At 55.3% G+C, this 18,643-nt stretch overlaps 1 protein-coding gene across 1 annotated transcript in view; it reads right to left on the reverse strand.

The window, feature by feature from the left end:
* Positions 1–628: 628 nt before the first annotated feature.
* The window catches only part of HHIPL1 (HHIP like 1), a 117,880-nt gene continuing 99,865 nt past the window's right edge, over positions 629–18,643 (reverse strand). Inside the window, exons 9-14 of the mRNA XM_007944562.2 lie at positions 18,549–18,586; positions 17,860–17,986; positions 15,286–15,431; positions 13,048–13,129; positions 4,874–4,956; positions 629–1,164 (exon numbers count right to left, since the gene is read on the reverse strand). Of these exons, the coding sequence (XP_007942753.2) occupies positions 629–1,164; positions 4,874–4,956; positions 13,048–13,129; positions 15,286–15,431; positions 17,860–17,986; positions 18,549–18,586 (1,012 nt within the window). The remainder of the gene's footprint in view (positions 1,165–4,873; positions 4,957–13,047; positions 13,130–15,285; positions 15,432–17,859; positions 17,987–18,548; positions 18,587–18,643) is intronic.

Below are 18,643 nucleotides of genomic sequence, written 5' to 3' on the forward strand. Positions count from 1 at the left end.
ATGTCCGAGTTCCTCCAAGATGGCTGCTCACCCAGTCCAGGAAGCTGGACCCTCCTAGGTGGCCATGTCACCTTGCACCATTGGTCTGATGGCCTTACCCACCGCGTCCCTTCCTGGTCTGCCCTAGCTCTCCACAACCCCGACCTCCCAGCCCACAGGGCCACACTCTTCAGCCCTGGTCCCAGGACCACACTTCCACTGATCTGGGGCCTTCCATGCCAGCCATGGGCAAGGCTGGTCTGCTCCCCTTGCTCAGACGTCTGGCTGTGCCTCTGTGAACATAGCCAGGAACCATGTCTGCCCTTGGTGGCTGCTCTCAGTCCGCAGAGGCTGATGGCTGGCTGGGTCCCAGCTGCTGCTTGGGGGAGGCAGTCACGCTCAGCACCCCAGAGAGCACACCGGCCAGGCACACGCACTCACGGGCCAGGTCTCCCAAAGACACCTGGGCAGGGATACACAGGACGGACGTGCCAACACAGGTATCTCCCATGACGGCCGGGGACTCTGGGTCCACAGGACAGCCCCACAGACGGGCCCACAGCCCTCTGAGCGTGTGTGTCCTTGGGCACACGTGGGCACAGAGCAGGCTCTGGCTAGAGGACGGTGGCCCGACAGCTGGTGGCTGAGCCTAGAGGTTGGGGTCCTCGTGGCTGCACACGACGCCCGCGTCCTCCTCGTGCCCACAGTTGTGCGTGCCCACCCCAGCATGCGTGCACTCCAGCAGGCTGCGTTCTCTGCCAGAGCAGCGCACATCGTCCAAGAGGATGGGCAGCGTGGGGCCCTCCCCAAATTCGGCACGCTTGACAGCGCGCACGGCGTGGGCAAAGCCCAGCTGGCGGCACACGACAGCGGCGGCCTTTGTGTCCCAGGCGTCATCGCACACGGTGCCCCACTGCCCACCCACGAACACCTCCACACGCCCGTGGCCAGGGCCCAGGCCTGCAGGCCGCACCAGGCGCACAGCGCCGTTGGAGTGTGCGGGGCCTTCCGGGCTGGGCCGCCCCCTCCGCCGCCCGCCACCCCTTCGGCCCCCTGGCCGCCGCGTGGGCCGGGCCGGCCGTGAGGTAGGTGCGGGGGCAGCGACGGTGGGGCGGCTGCGACGCGGTGCCTTGGTGGGCCTGTGCACTGTGGGCCGTGGGGTGCTCGCGGTCCTCCGGATGAACTCTGCGTGAAGGAAGAGCGTGCCATCAGAGGGGTAGCAAACCTCCACATTCCGTCCCACCTCCCACCACCGCCCTCCATCCTGTGCAGGCCAAGCAGACCCCAGGGAAACGTGGTTGTCCTGCCCTTGGGGCCACACAGCATGCTGGCCTGGAGCTGAATGTGGGGTGCTCCTCCAGTCACCCAGCAAATGCTCGCTGACAGCTGTTTGTGCCAGTCTGCTGCTGGGGTGCATGACCCAGCCCTGCCCTCCCAGGGAGGTCCCAGTCTGGTGGGGGAGTCAGACCCTCACACGACAGGAAGCACAGGGTCTGGGCCCGGGGCTTCTAACAGGAAGCCCTTTATAGCTACCACCAGTGGGTTTAAGGGTGAGGAAACAGAGGGCCCCAGACGGGTACAACTTGCTGAGGCTCAAAGACTGCAGGACGGGAACCAGACCCCCTCCGGGGCCCCCGGCTCTCACCCAGACTCCTAAAGCCACTGGGTCTGTGCCCCTCTCAGCGGGCTGACTGGCACTCTCTGGGTACATGGCTGTGGTCCACTCTGCCTGGTGCCCCCGGGGTGGGGCTGGGCAGGTCTGGGGAGGGCAGCTGCCCTGTGTTCCTGCAGGGTGTGGTCTTCAAGCTTCAGCAGGTCAGCCACAGGATAAATCTCACTACTCGACACCCAGCGCCACCCGGCCACATCCCCTGCAGGCAGGGGACCATGCCGTGGCCACTAGGTCAATATTCTATAAACCAGCCTGGGGGCCAAAGGAAGTACTCCAGTGGGCCAAGCAGGCCTGGCACATCCCCAGTTGGGGAGGGTTGAGGCGAGAGGCTGGGCACCTGAGCAGCTGGGCTCAGCCCCGAGGAAGGGGTGCCCTGAGGCAGTGCCCATGGCCTGGTCCCCAGCCGGCAGGACAGCCCTCAGGGGAAGGCTACTTGGTTTCCGTTGGGTAGGGTCCCAGAGGCCCACCAGCCCAAACCCTCATAATGTTCCCCACTTTGGCCAGCCTTTGAAAACAACACGGAGATGGTGTCTGCAAACAGACCTTGATACCAGGCCGAGCCTAAGCCAGGAGCATGATAACAGAGGCAGGGCGTACCTCCCTCCCCCTGGCCCGGGCCCCCACACCCACGCTACCACTAGGGAAGGTCTTCCAGTACTCAGATGGTTCCCTCCCACTTTAGCTCCTGCTGCTCCCACTGCCTCGACTGCCCTTCCTGCGTCCGCCCTCAGCCCCACCCCACGGTGAGCCCTTCCTGTTCTTTCCAGACTCAACATTCAGCCGCTGGCTCCAGGGAGCCCCCACCCTGTCCTGCTGGGGGCCCTGCACTGCTCTATACCCCTTAGCACCAGTACACACGTCTGCATGGAGCTTGCGACACTAAATGATTTCTCTGTCTGTGCCAGCTGGGACAGGGCCTGGTGTGACTTCTGCCTGTGGTCCCAGCATCCAGCGCTGAGCTAGTAACTCAGAGAAGTGCCAGCAGCTGTCGAACGAGTGAATGGAAATCTCGCCAAGCCCCGCAGCCGACTGAAGCCAGAATTCACTTCCCAAAACACTGAGCTCATCCCGACTCCCGCCTTCCTCTCCCTGGGGCACCCCTTCCTTGGGACTGAGCCGCCCCACTTGCCCTGGTGCCCTGTCTCTTGCCTCAACCTTCCCCATACACAGTCCACCAACTGGGGATGTGGTGGGCACACTTGGCCCGCTGGGGTCCTTCCTTGGCTCACAGGCTGGTTTCTGAAATACTGAAAGAGTTGCCAACATTTTCACATTGGGAAATCGTACAAAATGGGGCCCGGAGCAGGGACCCTGTGGTACAGTGATCACTTGGGAGGGCTTTCCTAACCACTGTCTTTGTGACTCCCACCAGATGCAAATGTAAGATGCCCATGGCCCACCACAGGGACCAGACAGTTCGTTAATGATGTTAATAAGGTCCGTGGCACCTTGTGACGGTGGGACCATGCAAGTAAGGTGTATGGAACCCTAATGTGGGGATTGGTCAGTTTTGCCATCTCAATAGGCTTAAAATGAGCCTTGCTAAGGCAGAAAAGGAGCTCTGGTGGTACAGTGCCTAATCTATCTGACTGCTGACCAGAAGGTTGGCGGTTCAAAACCACCAGCCGCTCCGTGGAAGGAAGACTGGGCGATCTACTTCTGTAAAGATTTACTGCCTTGGAAACCCAGTGAGGGTTGCTATGAGTCAGAATCAACTCGATGGCAGTGAGTTTGGTTTTTTGGTTAGAGGCAGAAGTGGGGATCCCATTGCCATCATGAGAGAAGAGGTGGAGGTAGCATGGAGTGTGCCCTTGGACCTGAGATCCCTGTGCTGCACCTCCTTGGCAGAGAGTCGGCAGGGACGACCGACTGAGACAATGGCAGAGGAACCAAGAGACACGAGACAGAGAGGTGGGCTCACCTGGCCCACAGAGCCCGAGAGCCGAGTGCCCCTGGGCAGGAGGCTCGATGGCGGAGTGGGGTGCAGCTATCAGCACAGCTAAAGACCTTTAGAACACTTGCCAGAGCAGGGCAGGGGCCAGGCCGAGAGGCCAAGGGCCAGAGAGGCGGGCCTGAGGGCACAGCACAGGGGAGACCGTCCTGATCGAAGAACTGTATCCTTACGGCACTCCTGAACCTGAATTGTACCCCATAATCATGAGTGTTGTCTGTCAGGTCTGTGTGGCCATTGCAATTAATCATCGAACCTAGGAGAGAAGTACTAAGTGCCGTGGGAGGGATGGCCGGTGTCAGAACTGGTAAAAGGCTGGAGGGTGGTGGCATGTCTGGCCTCATAGGAATCAGCCTTGGGCTACTGATGGTGATTCTGTCTCCCCTTTGTGAAGTTAGGGGGGGTCAGAAGATGCTGCCCCATGCCCTTTTTGCAGACCCCATCTGCCTGTCTCAGGGTCATGCAGCCCCAGTATGCAGCACCCAGGTATGGAGGTGGTGCATGGGTAGCTGGCTGGCTGGGGCTCCTGTTTACGAACCTGCAGGTCTGGCACGCTGGGGTTGGTAACCCCCTACTGACAACCAGGGAGCTCTGGTAGCATAGTGGATAAGGCACTTGACTGCTAACCAGAAGGCTGGCGGTTCAAACCCACCAGCCGCTCCTCGGAAGGAAGATGGGGCAATCTACTTCTGTAGTAATACTGCCTCAGAAACCCAAGGAGGGGTCACTATGAGTCAGGTGTGACTCGACGGTACAAAACAGCAACAACAACAACTGACAACCAGTTTGGCTCCAGTGGAAGGGCCCTCCACCTTGGGCACACACTTTCAGGTCACCCTAGCCACCCTGGGCAGGCATCTGTGGTCTTGCTGGCCCTCAGGCCATGGGGCTTTGCACTGCCCCCCGCCCAAGCTTGTCAAAACAGAAACCTTATAGCAGGTCCAGCCACAAGGCCCCTTCTTCCAGGGCCCTTTGTACCTAGAACTGTTTGCAGTCTCCCTTGTCCTCCAGCCACACACAGATGTCCCTCCCAAGAACTCCGACCATCCCTTGCCTGGCACCGGCTCCCCTTGCTGCGGCCCTTTGAGCCTCCCACTTTGCTGAGACCTGCACACACCCAGAGTGTGGCTGGTCACTGTTCCTCCACTTGGACTGAACGTTTAATGCATATCAGGCCCAGGACCAAGCCCAGGGAAGCCCAGCTAGGAGGATCCTCTCCGGCTGCAGCAGTAGCTTCCATCCCCACAGCATCCCAGGCAGCAGGCACTTACTTTCTTTGGGCACAAATTGGATGAGGCGGCTCTTCACCTTGACCCGGGCAGGCTGGATCTGACACTTGCCTGGTGGTGCCCGTCTGCAGACACACAGAGGCGTGAGTTCCCACCCTGGGAGCCTGAGCACATGCCTGGACCTCCACCCTCTCCCTGTAGTCGACCAGGGAGGGGAAGGACCTGGTGTGTGGGCAGGTGACACAGTGACAAGGGTGACCATTTACAGAGCACCTCGGCCACCGGCAGCACCCCTGCCAGCTCCCTGCCCCGAGAGTTTGAAGATCCCCGGACAGGAACCCTGTGGAACACCTGGCCAGGGGCCTGCGTGGCCTCGGCCTGGTGCTCTGTTGTCGTGGCTCACACCTTCCTGAACCACTTCTCTTTCTGGGGGTGAACTCTGTTCTCTGGATATGACAAAGTGTCGGTCTGTGCCCTGGTCAGCCTGCCCCACAGACTCCTGCGCCTGCAGCCAGACTCCAGGCCCCGGCCCAGTCCCCACCCCCACGGTCCTGAAGAAGGGTCTCTCCACCCCTCTGGTTCCTGGTTGCTTTCTTGTGATGCAGTGCGGGCAGTTCCCCGCCTGGAGGAACCCAGGAGATTTCAGGCCAGCTAAAGAGTTAGGGCCCTCGGGCGGAGCAGAGGGAGGACGGCGGTCCTGGAGGTGGGGTCTGAGAGAATAGAGTGTGAGGAGGTTACCAGGGCTACAGGCTGGGTCTGCTCTGGCATCTGGAGCGGCACTAGCAGTGGATGGAATTCCATTCTGATTAGTCCCTGGCTGTCAGTCTGTGGTTCTCTGCATGGGACCCATGTCTAGCCCCACTCCATGTGGCCCGTGGCTCCGAGGGGGCTCCGTCAGTACCAAGAAAACCCGAAAACCAAACCCGCTGCCATGGAGTGACCCCATGCGCACAGACTGGAACTGTGTTCACACGGGCTTCAAGGCCCCGGGCTTTCGGAGGCAGGTCAGCCGGCCCTCCCCCCAGCCACCTCTGGAGGGACTGACCCCGTCAGCCTTCTGGTCAGCCCCACCCAGGGCCTCCTCGTCAGCACCGAGGGTGAAAGAGCCACGTCCCAAGGTATGGACTCCAGAGAGGGGTGGCAAAAGGCGGAAAGGACGATGCCCAGAGGCCTTCTCCAGAGGCTAAAGGAACGCTACCCAGTGGCGCTTCTCAAACGCTAAGAAAAAGAGGGCTTCCTGATCACTGGGAACCCTGGGCAATGTCCCATACTTCAGACAGAGCCCGTGGGTGCTGCCCCTTAAGGGAATTACGGAAAATATCCTCGTTGTGCAAAAGGGTCAGTGCCTGCTGTTCGGCGCCATCGAGTCAGCCCTGACTCACAGTGACCCCGCGCACAACGGAACGTGACCCTGCCCAGCCGCGTGCCAGTCTCACAATCACTGCTGGGCTCCAGCTGCTGCTGCAGCCACATGTCGTCCGTCTTATAGGGGCTCTTCCTCTTCTCTGCTGACCCTCGACTCCACCAAGCACGACGTCCCTTCCCCAGGGACGGGTTCCTCTGACACCACGTCCACAGTAAGATGAAGTCTTGTCATCCAAGCTTTGTAAGGAGCATTCTGGCCGCACCTCATCCAAGACAAACGTCTCCTTCTGGCAGTCCTGGTATTTTCAGTATTCTTCACCAACACCACGACTCAAACACACCAACTCTTCGGTCTTCCTCATCAGCACCCAGCTCTCACATGCACGTGAGGCGACTGAAAATACCACGGCTTGTGTCAGGTCGCACCTTTGTGTTTTTTTAACTCTCTTTAAAGAGGTCTTTTACAGCGGATTTGCCCAGTGCAGTACATTGTCTGAGTCCCTGACTGCTGCTTCCATGGGCGGTCATTACAGATCTGCGTAAAACGAAATCCCCAACAACTTCAGCCTTTTCTCTGCTGATCATGATGTTGTGCACAGGAGCTGTATCAAAACGTGTCCAAGTTCATGTTTGGACAGCCATAACCATCCCCTCTACCCTGCCATCCTCCAGTTCTGCTTCCTTTGTTTTCCAAATGTCCTCACGGGACCAGTTAGGACTGAAATGTGTCCTGAAATCCTAGCCCCTGTACCTGTCAACATGACTATTTGGAAATGGGGTTTTCTTTTGTAAATGTGCATGACATCACACCTAAATCAGGAGGGCCTAAACCTACTCGCTCCTGAGTTGTTAAAAGGAGCAGAGAAGACACAGAAGACACCTGGGAGGAGACAGACACTGAGGACACCAAGGGTTGCCAGTAGATGCCAGGAACTAGGAAACAGGCTTACGGAAGGACTCGACAGAGCCAATACCCTGATTTGGACTCCAAAACTGGGAAATACATTCCTGTTCCTCAAAGCCACCCCCTTGTGGTATCCTGTTTCAACAAGACTAGGGAACTAAGATAGGACCTCCAAGCCATATGTTGGAGGTACAAAAAAGAAAAAAAAAACCATTTATTCCAAAAGAGAAAAATGAACAAGGGTAAGAAAAGTCCAGGAGGGAGGGCCAGGAGGGAGTTCAGCCAATCCCTGGCTCCTCACACAGCAGCCGCAGTAGAACCCCGCCTCTAACACTGACATAATGAGCCAGCAGGGAGAGGGCCTGAACCACCAGACGCGAGGTGGCTGTGAGGCAGCATCTGGAATGAATCAGGGCTCAATCTATGCGCTATTTCCTTATGTTCTGGAAATAACCTAAGTGTCCTAAATAAGATGGTTACGGTCCAGTGACTCAGCACAAAGTTATGCAGCCATTGAGCTGTTGAGGGTGAGGTTGCAACGTGGAGATGCTTATACAGAATGGGGGTAACATGTGAAGACGCCACTCAGATAAAGAAGGACGGCTTCCAGAAAACGACACCGAGGGATGAAGGGAGAAAGTGCTATGCTTTTCTTGGGAGAAAGTTACATTGATCATTCATATATTTGTGTTTTAAAAGAACAAAATGTGGTAAACAAGGAAAGTCTGAGAAACTGTCACAGACCAGAGAAGGCAAAGGGGACATGATGACTAAACGTGACATGGGTCCTGGATGTAGAACTGTGTCCCTTAGGGACATAGCTGCTGTTCTGGTTCCCTGGTGCCGTTCTAACAGAAGTATCACAAACGGGATCTAGTGAACAAATAGGAGTCTATTCTCTTACAGTTTGGAAGCTTTAAGTCTGAGTTCAAAGTGCCAGGCTCTAGGGGCTGGGTGAGAGCCCCTCAACCTTGGGCTTCAGCTCTGCCTCCTGCTCCTGGGGTTGAAGCTGGCAGCGTTTCTTCATTCAGACAGCTGCTGGCTGCTGAGACTGACAAGCTCAAGGCTGACAAGTAAAACAGGCACAGTCCTGATGTTACCAAACCACACGGCAGGCCATTGATTGAAAGTCCCAAGGTCGGCAGAGCGTGGCAGGCTGCTGAACAATGACTTGGCTACACACAGGGTTCAAGCGTGCCATAAGCTAGAGACCACCCAAAGCTGCTTCTCATATATGGGAAGCAGACCACATCCCTAAAGCAGTTACTCAGCTGCTCGTGGTAGATCCTACCATGGAGTTGATTGCCAGTCTCATCATGGGGAATAACTACCACCAGCTGCCCAGCCACTCCACCAGCCAAGTTGACACACAACATAACCACCACAGGGGCTGATGCTTTGGAAGTACATCACCAGGCCTTTCTGCTGAGGTACCTTTGGGTGGACTCGAACCCCCAACCCTTTGGTTAGTGTTGAGTGCCTAAGTGTTTGTGCCACCTGGAGTCTCTTTCATTAATACGAATGTACCAAGATCAGTTCATTCATTGCAACACATGGGCTGTTATCAGGGAAGACCACTAGACAGAAAAAGGACATCATGTTTGGTAAAGCAGAGAGACAGTAAAAACGGGGGAGCCCTCCATGAGAGGGACTGACCCCACAGCCGCCACAATGGGCCCACGCTCACACCAGAAGCCTCCTTCTGTTCTACACGGAGAAGCCACGAGGCAGAGCTGGCCCAAAGGGAAACCTGAGCAGGCAATCCCAGTGTTCTCTCTACGGGCTCTGCAGCATGTGTGCAACTCTCAACCACTGTAAAATCAAACGTTTATGAAAAGGGGGGCGATAGGTGTTCCAGCTTTTTCGAATTTAGGGTGTCTCAATGTCAGGGGCTCTCATAGGGAGAGTCTCAGGGACTCTCCTGTTGTTGGTGTTGTGGTTAGGTGCCGTCGAGTTGGCTCCAACTCACGTCACCCACACACAGCAGAACGAAAACCCTGCCTGGTCCTGTGCCAGCCTCACGATCCCCGCCGCACCTGAGCCCATCGTTGAAGCCGCTGGGCCACCCGTCTCGTCGAGGGCCTCCCCCTCTTTCAGCGACCCTCCTCTTTCCCAAGCATGACAGCCTTCTCCAGGGAGTGGTCCCTTCTGACCACATGACCCAGTAGGTGAGACGAAGCTGGTCATTCTCGCTTCCAAGGAGCATTCCCACTGCACTTCCTCCAGGACAGATCTGTTAGTCCTTTTAGCAGACCATGGTACTCTTAGCATTCTTCTCCAACACCACAACTCAAAAGCAGCGACTCTTCTTCAGTCTTCCTTATTCATTGTCCAGTTTTCCCATGCATATGCATATGAGGCAATTGAAAATACCATGGTTTGGGTTAGGCGCACCTTAGTCTTCAAAGAGACATCTTTGCTCTTTTAACACTTTAAGGAAGTCTTTTGCAGCAGATTTGCCCAGTGCAGTATGTGGTCTGATATCCTGGCTGCTACTTCCATGAGTGTTGACTGTGGAACCAAGTAATATGAGATCTTTGGCAACTTCAATCTTTTCTCCATGTGCCATGATGCTGCCTATTGGTCCAGTTGTGAGGATTTCCATTTTCTTTATGTTGAGGTATAATCCATACTGCAGACTGTATTCTTTAATCTTTATCAGTAAGTGCTTTAAGTCATCCTCACTTTCAGCAAGCAAGAGTGTGTCATCTGCATATAGCAGGTTGTTAATGAGCCTTCCTCCAATCCTGATGTCATGTGCTTCTTCATATAGTCCACTTCTTGGATTATTTGCTCAGCATACAGATTGAGTAAGTATGATGAAAGGATACAGTCCTGATGCACACCCTTCCTGACTTTAAACCACGCAATACTCCCCTGTTCCGTTCTAATGACAGCCACTTGGTCTATGTACAGGCTCTTCATGAGCCCAATTAAGTGTTCTGGAAGTCAATTCTTCTCAATGTTATAATCTGTTCTGATCCACACAGCCTACTGTCTTTCCATAGTCAATAAAACACAAGTAAACATCTTTCTGGTACTCCTTGCTTTCAGCCAAGATCCATCTGACATCAGCAATGATATCCCTGGTTCCACGTCCTCTATTGAATCCAGCTTGAATTTCTGGAAGTTTCCTGTCAATATACTGCTGCAACCATTTTTAAATTATCTTCAGCAGAATCTTACTTGTGTGTGATACTGATATTGTTCTATAATTTCCATATTCTGTGGGATCACTTTTCTTTTGAATGGGCACAGGTATGGATTTGTTCCAGTCAGCTGGGCAGGTAGCTGTCTGCCAAATTTCTTGGCATAAATGAATGAGTGCCTCCAGCGTGACATCCATTTCTTGAAACATCTCAATGGATATCCTGTCAATTTCTGGACCCTTGTGTTTTTCTTGCCAATTTCTTCAGTGTAGCTTGGACTTTTCCTTCAGTACCATTGGTTCTTGATCATATGCCATCTCCTGAAATAGGTGAACGTTGACCAATTCTTTTTGGTAGAGTGACTGTGTATTCCTTCCATATTCTTTTGATGTTTCCTGTATCATTCAATATTTTGCTCATAGAATCCTTCAATATTGCAACTCAAGGCTTGAATTTTTTCTTCAGCTTCAGAAATGCCGAGCATGTTTTTTCTTTTTGGTTTTCTAACTCCAGATCTTTGCACATTTCATTATAGTAATTGACTTTGTCTTCTCCAGCTGCCCTTTGAAATCTTTTGTTCAAGTCTTTAATCCTGTCATTTCTTCCATTTGCTTTAGATACTCTCCCTTCAAGGGCAAGTTTCAGAGACTCTTCTGACATCCATTTTGGTCTTTTCTCCCTTTCCTGTGTTTTTAACGACTGTTTGCTTTCTTCATATTTGATGTTTTTGATGCCATCCCATAACTCTTCTGGTCTTCGGTCGTTGATATTCAGTGTGTCAAATCTGTTCTTCAGATGATCTCTAAATTCAGGTGGGTTATAATCAAGGTCCTGTTTTGGCTCTTGTGGACTTTTTCTAATTTTCTTCAGGTTCACCTTGAACTTGCATGTGAGCAGTTGCTGGTCTGTTCCACCGTCAGCTCCTGGCTTTGTTTAGACTGAAGACACTGAGCTTCTCCATTGCCTCTCTCCACAGATGTAGTCGATCTGATTCCTGTGTACTCCATCTGGTGAGGTCCACATGTACAGCCACTGTTTATGTTGTTGAAAAAAAGTATTTGCAAAGAATAAGTCACTGTTCTTGCAAAACTCCGTCATGCGATCTCTGGCATCATTTCTATCACCAAGACGATATTTTCCAAGTACTGATGCCACTTCTTTGTTTCCAACTTTTACATTCCAATCACCAGTAATTATCAACACATCTTGACTGCATATTTGGTCAAGTTCAGACTGCACAAGTTGCTAAAAAGCTTCCTATTTCTTCATCTTTGGCTTCAGTGGTTGGTGTGTAAATTTGAATATCAGTAGTATTAACTGGTCTTCCTTGTAGGCGTATGGATATTATCCTGTCACTGACAGCGTTGTGCTTCCGGACAGATCTTGAAATACTCTTTTTGATGATGAATGCCACACACGCCATTCTTCTTCAGTTTGTCATTCCCAGCATAGTAGCTCATATGAGTGTCTGACTTGAAATGGCCCACACCGGTCCATTTCAGCTCACTAATGCCTAGGATATTGATCTTTATGTGTTCCATTTCATTTTTTACAACTTCCCATTTTCCTAGATTCATACGTCATACATTCCATGTTCTGATTATTAATGGATGTCCGCAGCTGTTTCTTCCCCTTTTGAGTCAACCCTTCTCCCCCTTTTTTCAACAACATGGAAGTCCCGAAAGCTTTACTCCAACCTCATCGTTAAGGCCAGCTTTACTCAGAGGAGGCAGTGATTTCCTAGTCGTACTTTGAGTGCCTTCTCACCTGAGGGGCTCATCTTCTGGCACTGAATCAGTTAATGTCTCAGGGCTAAAAAGTTTTACAGTAATGCATCGGACAGTGTTTCACTGCTATTCATAAGGTTTCCAGAGGCCCGTATTTTCAGAAGTAGATGGCCCCTCTTTCTTCCCAGTCTTAGCCTGGACGCTCCACTGAAACCTGTCCACCATGGGTGACCTGCTGGTATGGAAAGACTGGTAGCATAGCCTCCAGCCTCACAGGAACATGTAAGCCACTAGGGTACCACAAACTGACAAAAGAGTGGTGGAGCCCAGGGAAGAGTGGAAAGTTTATCAGGGAAGGCTGCTTGGAGGTGGTGCCACCGAAGAGCAAAGTGGAGGCATATAGCCAAGTGGTAGGGTACAGCTCTGGAGCCAGCTGCCTGGGCTCCAGTGGGCTCTGGCCCTACTGAGACCTGGGCCTGCGATGTCACCTCTCTGTGCTTGCCTCCACCCCTGCTGAGAAGAGTCAGTGTGTTCTACCTGGAGGGAGGAGGAGCAGCACCGAGACCTGAGTTACTGTCTCACACTCAGAAGTGGGGCGAGTGGAGGCAAGAGTGGGGAGGGCTGGAGGCAGAGGAAGAACTGCTTGGGGCTGAGGGCTGAGGAGGGATGTAGGGAAGGGGTTGGCCTAGAAAATGAGCAGAGAGGGGCCTGCAGAGAGGCAGGACACAGGAGAGGGACGAGCAAGACAAGGGAGTTAAGCCTGGACTTGGGGCCGTCTCAGGGGCTGTCGCAGGGGCTCATCCGTGGGCCTGCCCATTCTGAGCATCTGCCCATTCTCGTTACAAATGAGCTCAACTTGGAGACAGGCACCCGGTTTTGACCCTGGACCTACCCCTCACCAGCAGAGGGGGCCTGGCCCACTCTCTTCCCTCTCTGGGTCTCAATTTTCTCATCTGAAAAATGGGGATATGAATAATACCCACCTTCAGAAGTGAAGAGAGGGGAAATGAGGTCATGGAGGTGAGTGTCCCGGCAGACAGCAGGAGCCCACAGGTGAGGGTGGGGACTCACCTGGAGGGGTCGATCACTTTATAGACGACTCCACGTGCAGCTGTGGCACTCGGCACCCCCGTCGACATGAAGTACAGCTCCCCTTTGGACCAGGAACGAGGCACACCTCGTGAGTGAGCATGCTACATGGAACACTACCCCCAGCCCCGGCTCAGAGACCAACCCCAACCTTAGCCAGCCCCGAGGGGGGCCTTCTGGGTCAGTGTGGTGCTCCAGCCCCCAGAACAGAAGCTGAGGCCGAGAAACGGGTCCCAACATGCCTTCCAGGCTGTTCATTCCACGCTCTGAGCTCTCCTCTTGCCTCCTTCCTGGTGGCCCAGCCCCACCCCTACTGCCAGCCTGGGACACATGTCTTCCACCACACACCTCTGGGCACAGGTGAGGATCCTCACCTCTAATAGGGTTGCCATGGGGACTAAGAGAGTACACAGCAAGTGTGCAGTCAGTGTCTGACAATGCTGGTGGTGGCACTTTTCAGGCAAGGGAGGTGCTTGGTAGAAAGAGTGTCCCTGGGAACAGGTCTGTGGGGGTAGGTCTGAGAAACAAAGGCTAGGAGACCCCGGGGAAGCCCACACTGCAGACCCCAGTGGAGGCTGGGTACTGAGAAAGGCAGAAGCCAGTCCCAGGGGCAGGGGAGGGTTTAGGGCCGCACTGAGGCCATGCATCCTGCGGGGGCGGGCATTGGGGTACCCCAGCAAGATAGTCCCTCCTGGATCCTCCACAGGCAGGACCACAACCTTGCTGTGGCCTCAGGCTGGCCTCTCCCTTCAATGGGCCCCTTTCAGGAGCACCCCCCCCCCACTCTGGCTGGGTAGCCTCATCCTGAGGCTCTAGCCTCTGAAGTATCCAGGGCATGCTGCACCGCCGCTCCTCCCACCTGGAATGCCATCCATCTACCCCGTCTGCCTGACCCCGCTCTTCCTGCTCTACAGGCCTCCAGGGGCCATGCGAGTTATAGGGCTGCCCTCCCATAACTGGGAGTGAATAGGGCACCTCATCTGTAAAACAACGGGCTTGGGCCGGGCTGCCTCGGAGGACCCTCCCAGCCCTGCTCTGTGGGAGCTGAGCCCTGCGCCCGGGCCCAGCAGGCGGCCATGCTGCCTCCCTGGTCTATGGAGTGGGCTGTCCCCGAGGACACTGGGCCCAGAGGTCCTTGTCTGCAGTTTGCAAGTGTCTGAAGAACAATTTGGAGAGGCAGAAGCCCAGCCAGGAGCTGGGAGCACTTTGCGGGTGCTGGCCTCCCAGGTGCCGATGTACGTCCTGGGCTGGCTGGCTAACAGGACCTCCACGTGCTGTCATGCTGTCGGGCTCTCAGTGGACCTCAGAGGGCCGAGGAAGGGCCCTCGGGAACTGCGCTTCCAGTCCTGGTTTGGGGGAGGGGTGCCACCTCCTCACCAGATATAAGAAAGAGCTTTCTGGAGCCCGCGGCCTTGGGGATGGCGGCTGCGACTGCCTTTTGGAATTCAGACTCTGACGGGTGTCGGCTCCACAAAGCTTTCCCAGACTTGGGCTTGGGCTCTAGGCACTGGGCCCTGCAGGAGACACCCTGCGAAAGGCCCCCTGGGGTGGCCGTTCCCTAGCAACCCTGTCAAGCACTCGTCATGGTCCACTGAGGGCCCCTCGGCTTTTGTCCAGGGACAATCCCCCGGCCAAGGACAAAAGCGAGAGGCTGGACAGGGATCCAGTCGGCTAGCCCCTCTTCGCCTCCCCTCCCCCATTCCTTGTATGGAACACTCAAGTAGCCTGAATGAGGGACCAACTAACTGGCAAGAAAGCTTGCTTTTCAATGAAACCTGCTTTTCAGTGACAGTGGGATTTCATTTTACGGGGCCCAGTACACTTGCCATGAGGAACCCGGGCCAGTGTAGGTCTCTGGGGAGTCTGTCTTCCCCACTGCTTGCCAGCCTGCCAGCACCCCCACCATCACAAACCCTTGCCTGTTGCAGCGAACGGCCCTGGGTTCTCACCCATGTTAGCATTCCAGTCCCCCCAGCACCCCTGCCCAGGGCAGGGGGCAGGGGAGAGGGAAGGAGAGGATGTGGGGCACCAAGACTCCCATTTTCCAGATGAGGAAAGACAGGGAAGCTTAGAGAGATGCGATCTCACCCAAGGACGCACAGCAGGAAAGTGGCCAAGCGAGGACTGACCCATGGGATGGCTCCTTCCTCAAAGGCAAAGGGCAGGTCTGGGACCCTAGTCCTTCAAGTCACAAGACAGAAGGTCCCCCGGGGCACTTACCAGCCTCATCCTCTGCGAAGGAGATGATGTGTGGGTAGTAGTTGTTGATGAGGCCTGGGAATGCACAGGTCTGGCCATGACCCATGCAGATTTCACTGTAACCCCACTGGCCAGTGCCTGGGTTCTCTCGGAGGGACATCAGACGCCTGCAAAGGAGATGAGCTGGGGGGTCATGACTGGCATCGTGTCCAGGGGAACCCCACTCAACTATCCATCTACCCATCCATTCATTACCCATCCATCCACCTATCCATCCATCCTCCCATCCAACGACCTATCCATCTACCCACCTACTCATTCATGCACCTACCCAACCTTCCATCCACCTATCCAGCCTCCCTCCCACCCATTCATCCACCCACCCATCCATCCATCCACCCATCCACCCATCCATCCACCTACTCATTCATTCACCTACCCAACCTTCCATCCACCTATCCAGCCTCCCTCCCACCCATTCATCCACCCACCCATCCATCCATCCACCCATCCACCCATCCATCCACCTACTCATTCATTCACCTACCCAACCTTCCATCTACCGATCCGCCCTCCCTCTTCTCCATCCATCCACCCAAGCATTCATCCAACCATCCCTCCATTCACCCACTCATCTAGTCATGCAATCAGGACCATATATAATTTGCAAGGCCCGATGCAAACTGGACATGCAGAGCCCCATGTTCAAAACTTATTATTAAGAATTTCATGACATTGAGGGCAGAGCCTTCAGCCAAGCACAGAGCCTTCTGAGTGTGGGGACCGTGTGACAGCGCAGGTTGCACAGCCATGAAGCCAGCCCTGAACACTTCCTGTGTACCAGAGAGACACAGGGTGACAAGACTGGCTTGGCTCCTGCCCCTTCAGCTCGGCCCCAGCCCACTGACCAGCAAGTGCAGTGCTCACAGGAGCGCTGCAGCAGCCAGGGCCCTGCTGACACCTTGATCTGGATGCCGGCCTATAGAGCTTTGTGAAAATAGATGTCTGGTTTTCACCAAGTCTGTGAAAATTTGTTACGGAAATTTCAGGGGTAAAAAGAGAGGCCTCATCTAGACCCATTTTAGAGATGGGAAAGCTGAGTCCCTTTGGCAGAAGTGGAGCAGGAAGAGGGGTCCAGTGCCCAGACACCCTGGTCAGCTAGATCTAGGCTGCAGAGGGACTGGCCACAGACCAATGTGGGGTCAGCAGCCTGTAGGAGGTAGGAATTCCCCTGTCAGGCTCCACTTCCTTATTTCCTCTCCTTGGGAACCCTACTAACTGCCCTCTCCGGGAGAGGTGAGGGCGGGAATAGCACGAGCCACTGTGTATTAAGCAAGGAGCTCTGGGGGCGTAGTGCCTAAGGCATCTGACTGCTAACCAGAAGGCTGGCGGTTCAAACCCACCAGCTACTCCTCTGAAGGAAGAATGGACAATCTACTTCTGTAAAGATTTACTACCTTGGAAAGCCAATGGGGGTCGCTATGAGTCAGAATTGACTCTATGGCAGTGGGTTTGGTTTTGTTATGGTATATTTAGCATAGGAGCTCTGGAGGCGTAGTGCCTAAGGCATTTGACTGCTAACCAGAAGCCTGGCAGTTCAAACCCACCAGCCACCCCTCGGACTGGACAATCCACATGCTAGGGTTATCGCCTCGGAAACCCAATTCTCAGCACTGAAAGTTACTAATTCAATCCTCACAATGACCCTGGGAGGCGTGTACTATTGTCTCCCTTTTGCAGATGAGGGAAGTGAGGCACAGAGAGGTGAAACAACTGATCCAAGGCCACCCAGCTAATAAGTGTGCCAAGATTTGGACCCAGGCCATTGGAGCCTACACATGTAAGCACTGTGACAGGCTTAGGTCCTCCCTAAGCACCAGGCTGGCTCCCCCTCTGTCCTCAGTTTCTGCCTCTGCACAATGGAAGGAGGAGGTGCTTATGAGGCTCCAACAGGCTGGCCTGGGGAAAGAACCTTCTCTCCCACCCCAACCCCAAAAAACCCGTGTAGGGTGTGACTCATCCCCCACCCATAATAAACCCCTCCAGGCCCTCCCGGGGGCCCCAGCGACCAGCCAGGCCCCGGCTCAGCCAGCGGGGTGGCCTCAGGCAGCCACTTCCTCCTGGGCTCAGCTGCTGGCCTGTGCAGGGGGCCCCGGAGCGGTGCTCCCTGGGGCCCTGATGGCAATGGCTGGGAGGGGGGCCTGGGCCGCCCAGTCAGCTGGTTCAGGGACGGGTCCTGGCTCCCTGGGAGTGAGGTGGCCCTGGACCTGTTGAGCGAACTGGTCTCCTCCTTCCCCCCTCATTCTGCCCTCCCTGCCCCCTCAGAACACAGTGAGGCCCGGAACCCACAGCTCTCAGTGGGTCGCCTTTTAAAAAAGCATCCAGTCTTTAAAGTAGTGACCGTGGCTTCAGGGTGTCCTCTGGGCAGACAGCAAACGCTTGAGAAGGCCATCAGGAGAGAGCGAGGAGGTAGGTGTTTCCTAGTGTGACTCCCTGAGGACAACACCTGGCCTCACACCTGGAGAACAACCACATACACACACACGTACACACAGCAGGGCAGGGGACAGGCCCAGGCGCATGGGCCCCACTCACCCGCTCATGAAATCCCCGAAAATGTAGAGACCGTTCAGGTTGGGGTACTCGCAGCCCCGGTACACGTAGCCCCCAGTAACAGACTTGCCCATCTTGTGGGGGTAGGCGAAGATCGGGAGTACATCGTCTGCAGGGGGGTGTTAGGATGAGCCTGCCAGCCTGGGCAAACGGGCCCTGTCCCCACGAAGCAGTCACGGCCAGGGCCCGCAAGGAGGACAGGGACTCACAGCCCAGAAGGTGCTGCCTGGGCTGGAGAGCTTGGTGTGTGGATACAGGAGGGGACACCACGGAGCAGGGCATGGGCGGGGCCAAGAGGAGCCCAGGAGTGTCACTGGGGGATCCTGGGGCCAGGGAGGTCTCATGGGCAAGGTGGTCACTGAGGAAGGTGCTGGTGCCCAGCTGGAGCGGGGGGAGTCTCAGATTGGGGTGCCCGGAGGGTGTGGGGTACAGTCACTGAGGGAGGCACTGGTGCACAGCCCAGGGGATGGGGGACAGGTCTCAGACTGGGGTGCCCAGAGGGAGCAGGATGCAGTCACCAAGGGAGGTATTGGCACATGGCCCAGGGCATGGGGGGCAGATCTCGGATTGGGGTACCAGGAGAGAGTGGGGTGCAGTCACCGAGAGGCTGGCACACAGCCTGTGGGTGGCGGGTCTCAGACTGGGGTGCTCAGAGGGAACAGGGCAGTCACCCAGGGAGAAGTTGGCACACAGCGTGGGGGTGGCAGGCCTTGGATTGGGGTCTACCAGGAGGATGTGGGGTGTAATCACTGAGGGAGGCGTTGGC

Source organism: Orycteropus afer, unplaced genomic scaffold (assembly GCF_000298275.1).
Source record: "Orycteropus afer afer isolate SDZICR_OR568_19922 unplaced genomic scaffold, OryAfe1.0 scaffold00128, whole genome shotgun sequence".
NCBI classification, from domain to species: Eukaryota; Metazoa; Chordata; class Mammalia; order Tubulidentata; family Orycteropodidae; genus Orycteropus; species Orycteropus afer.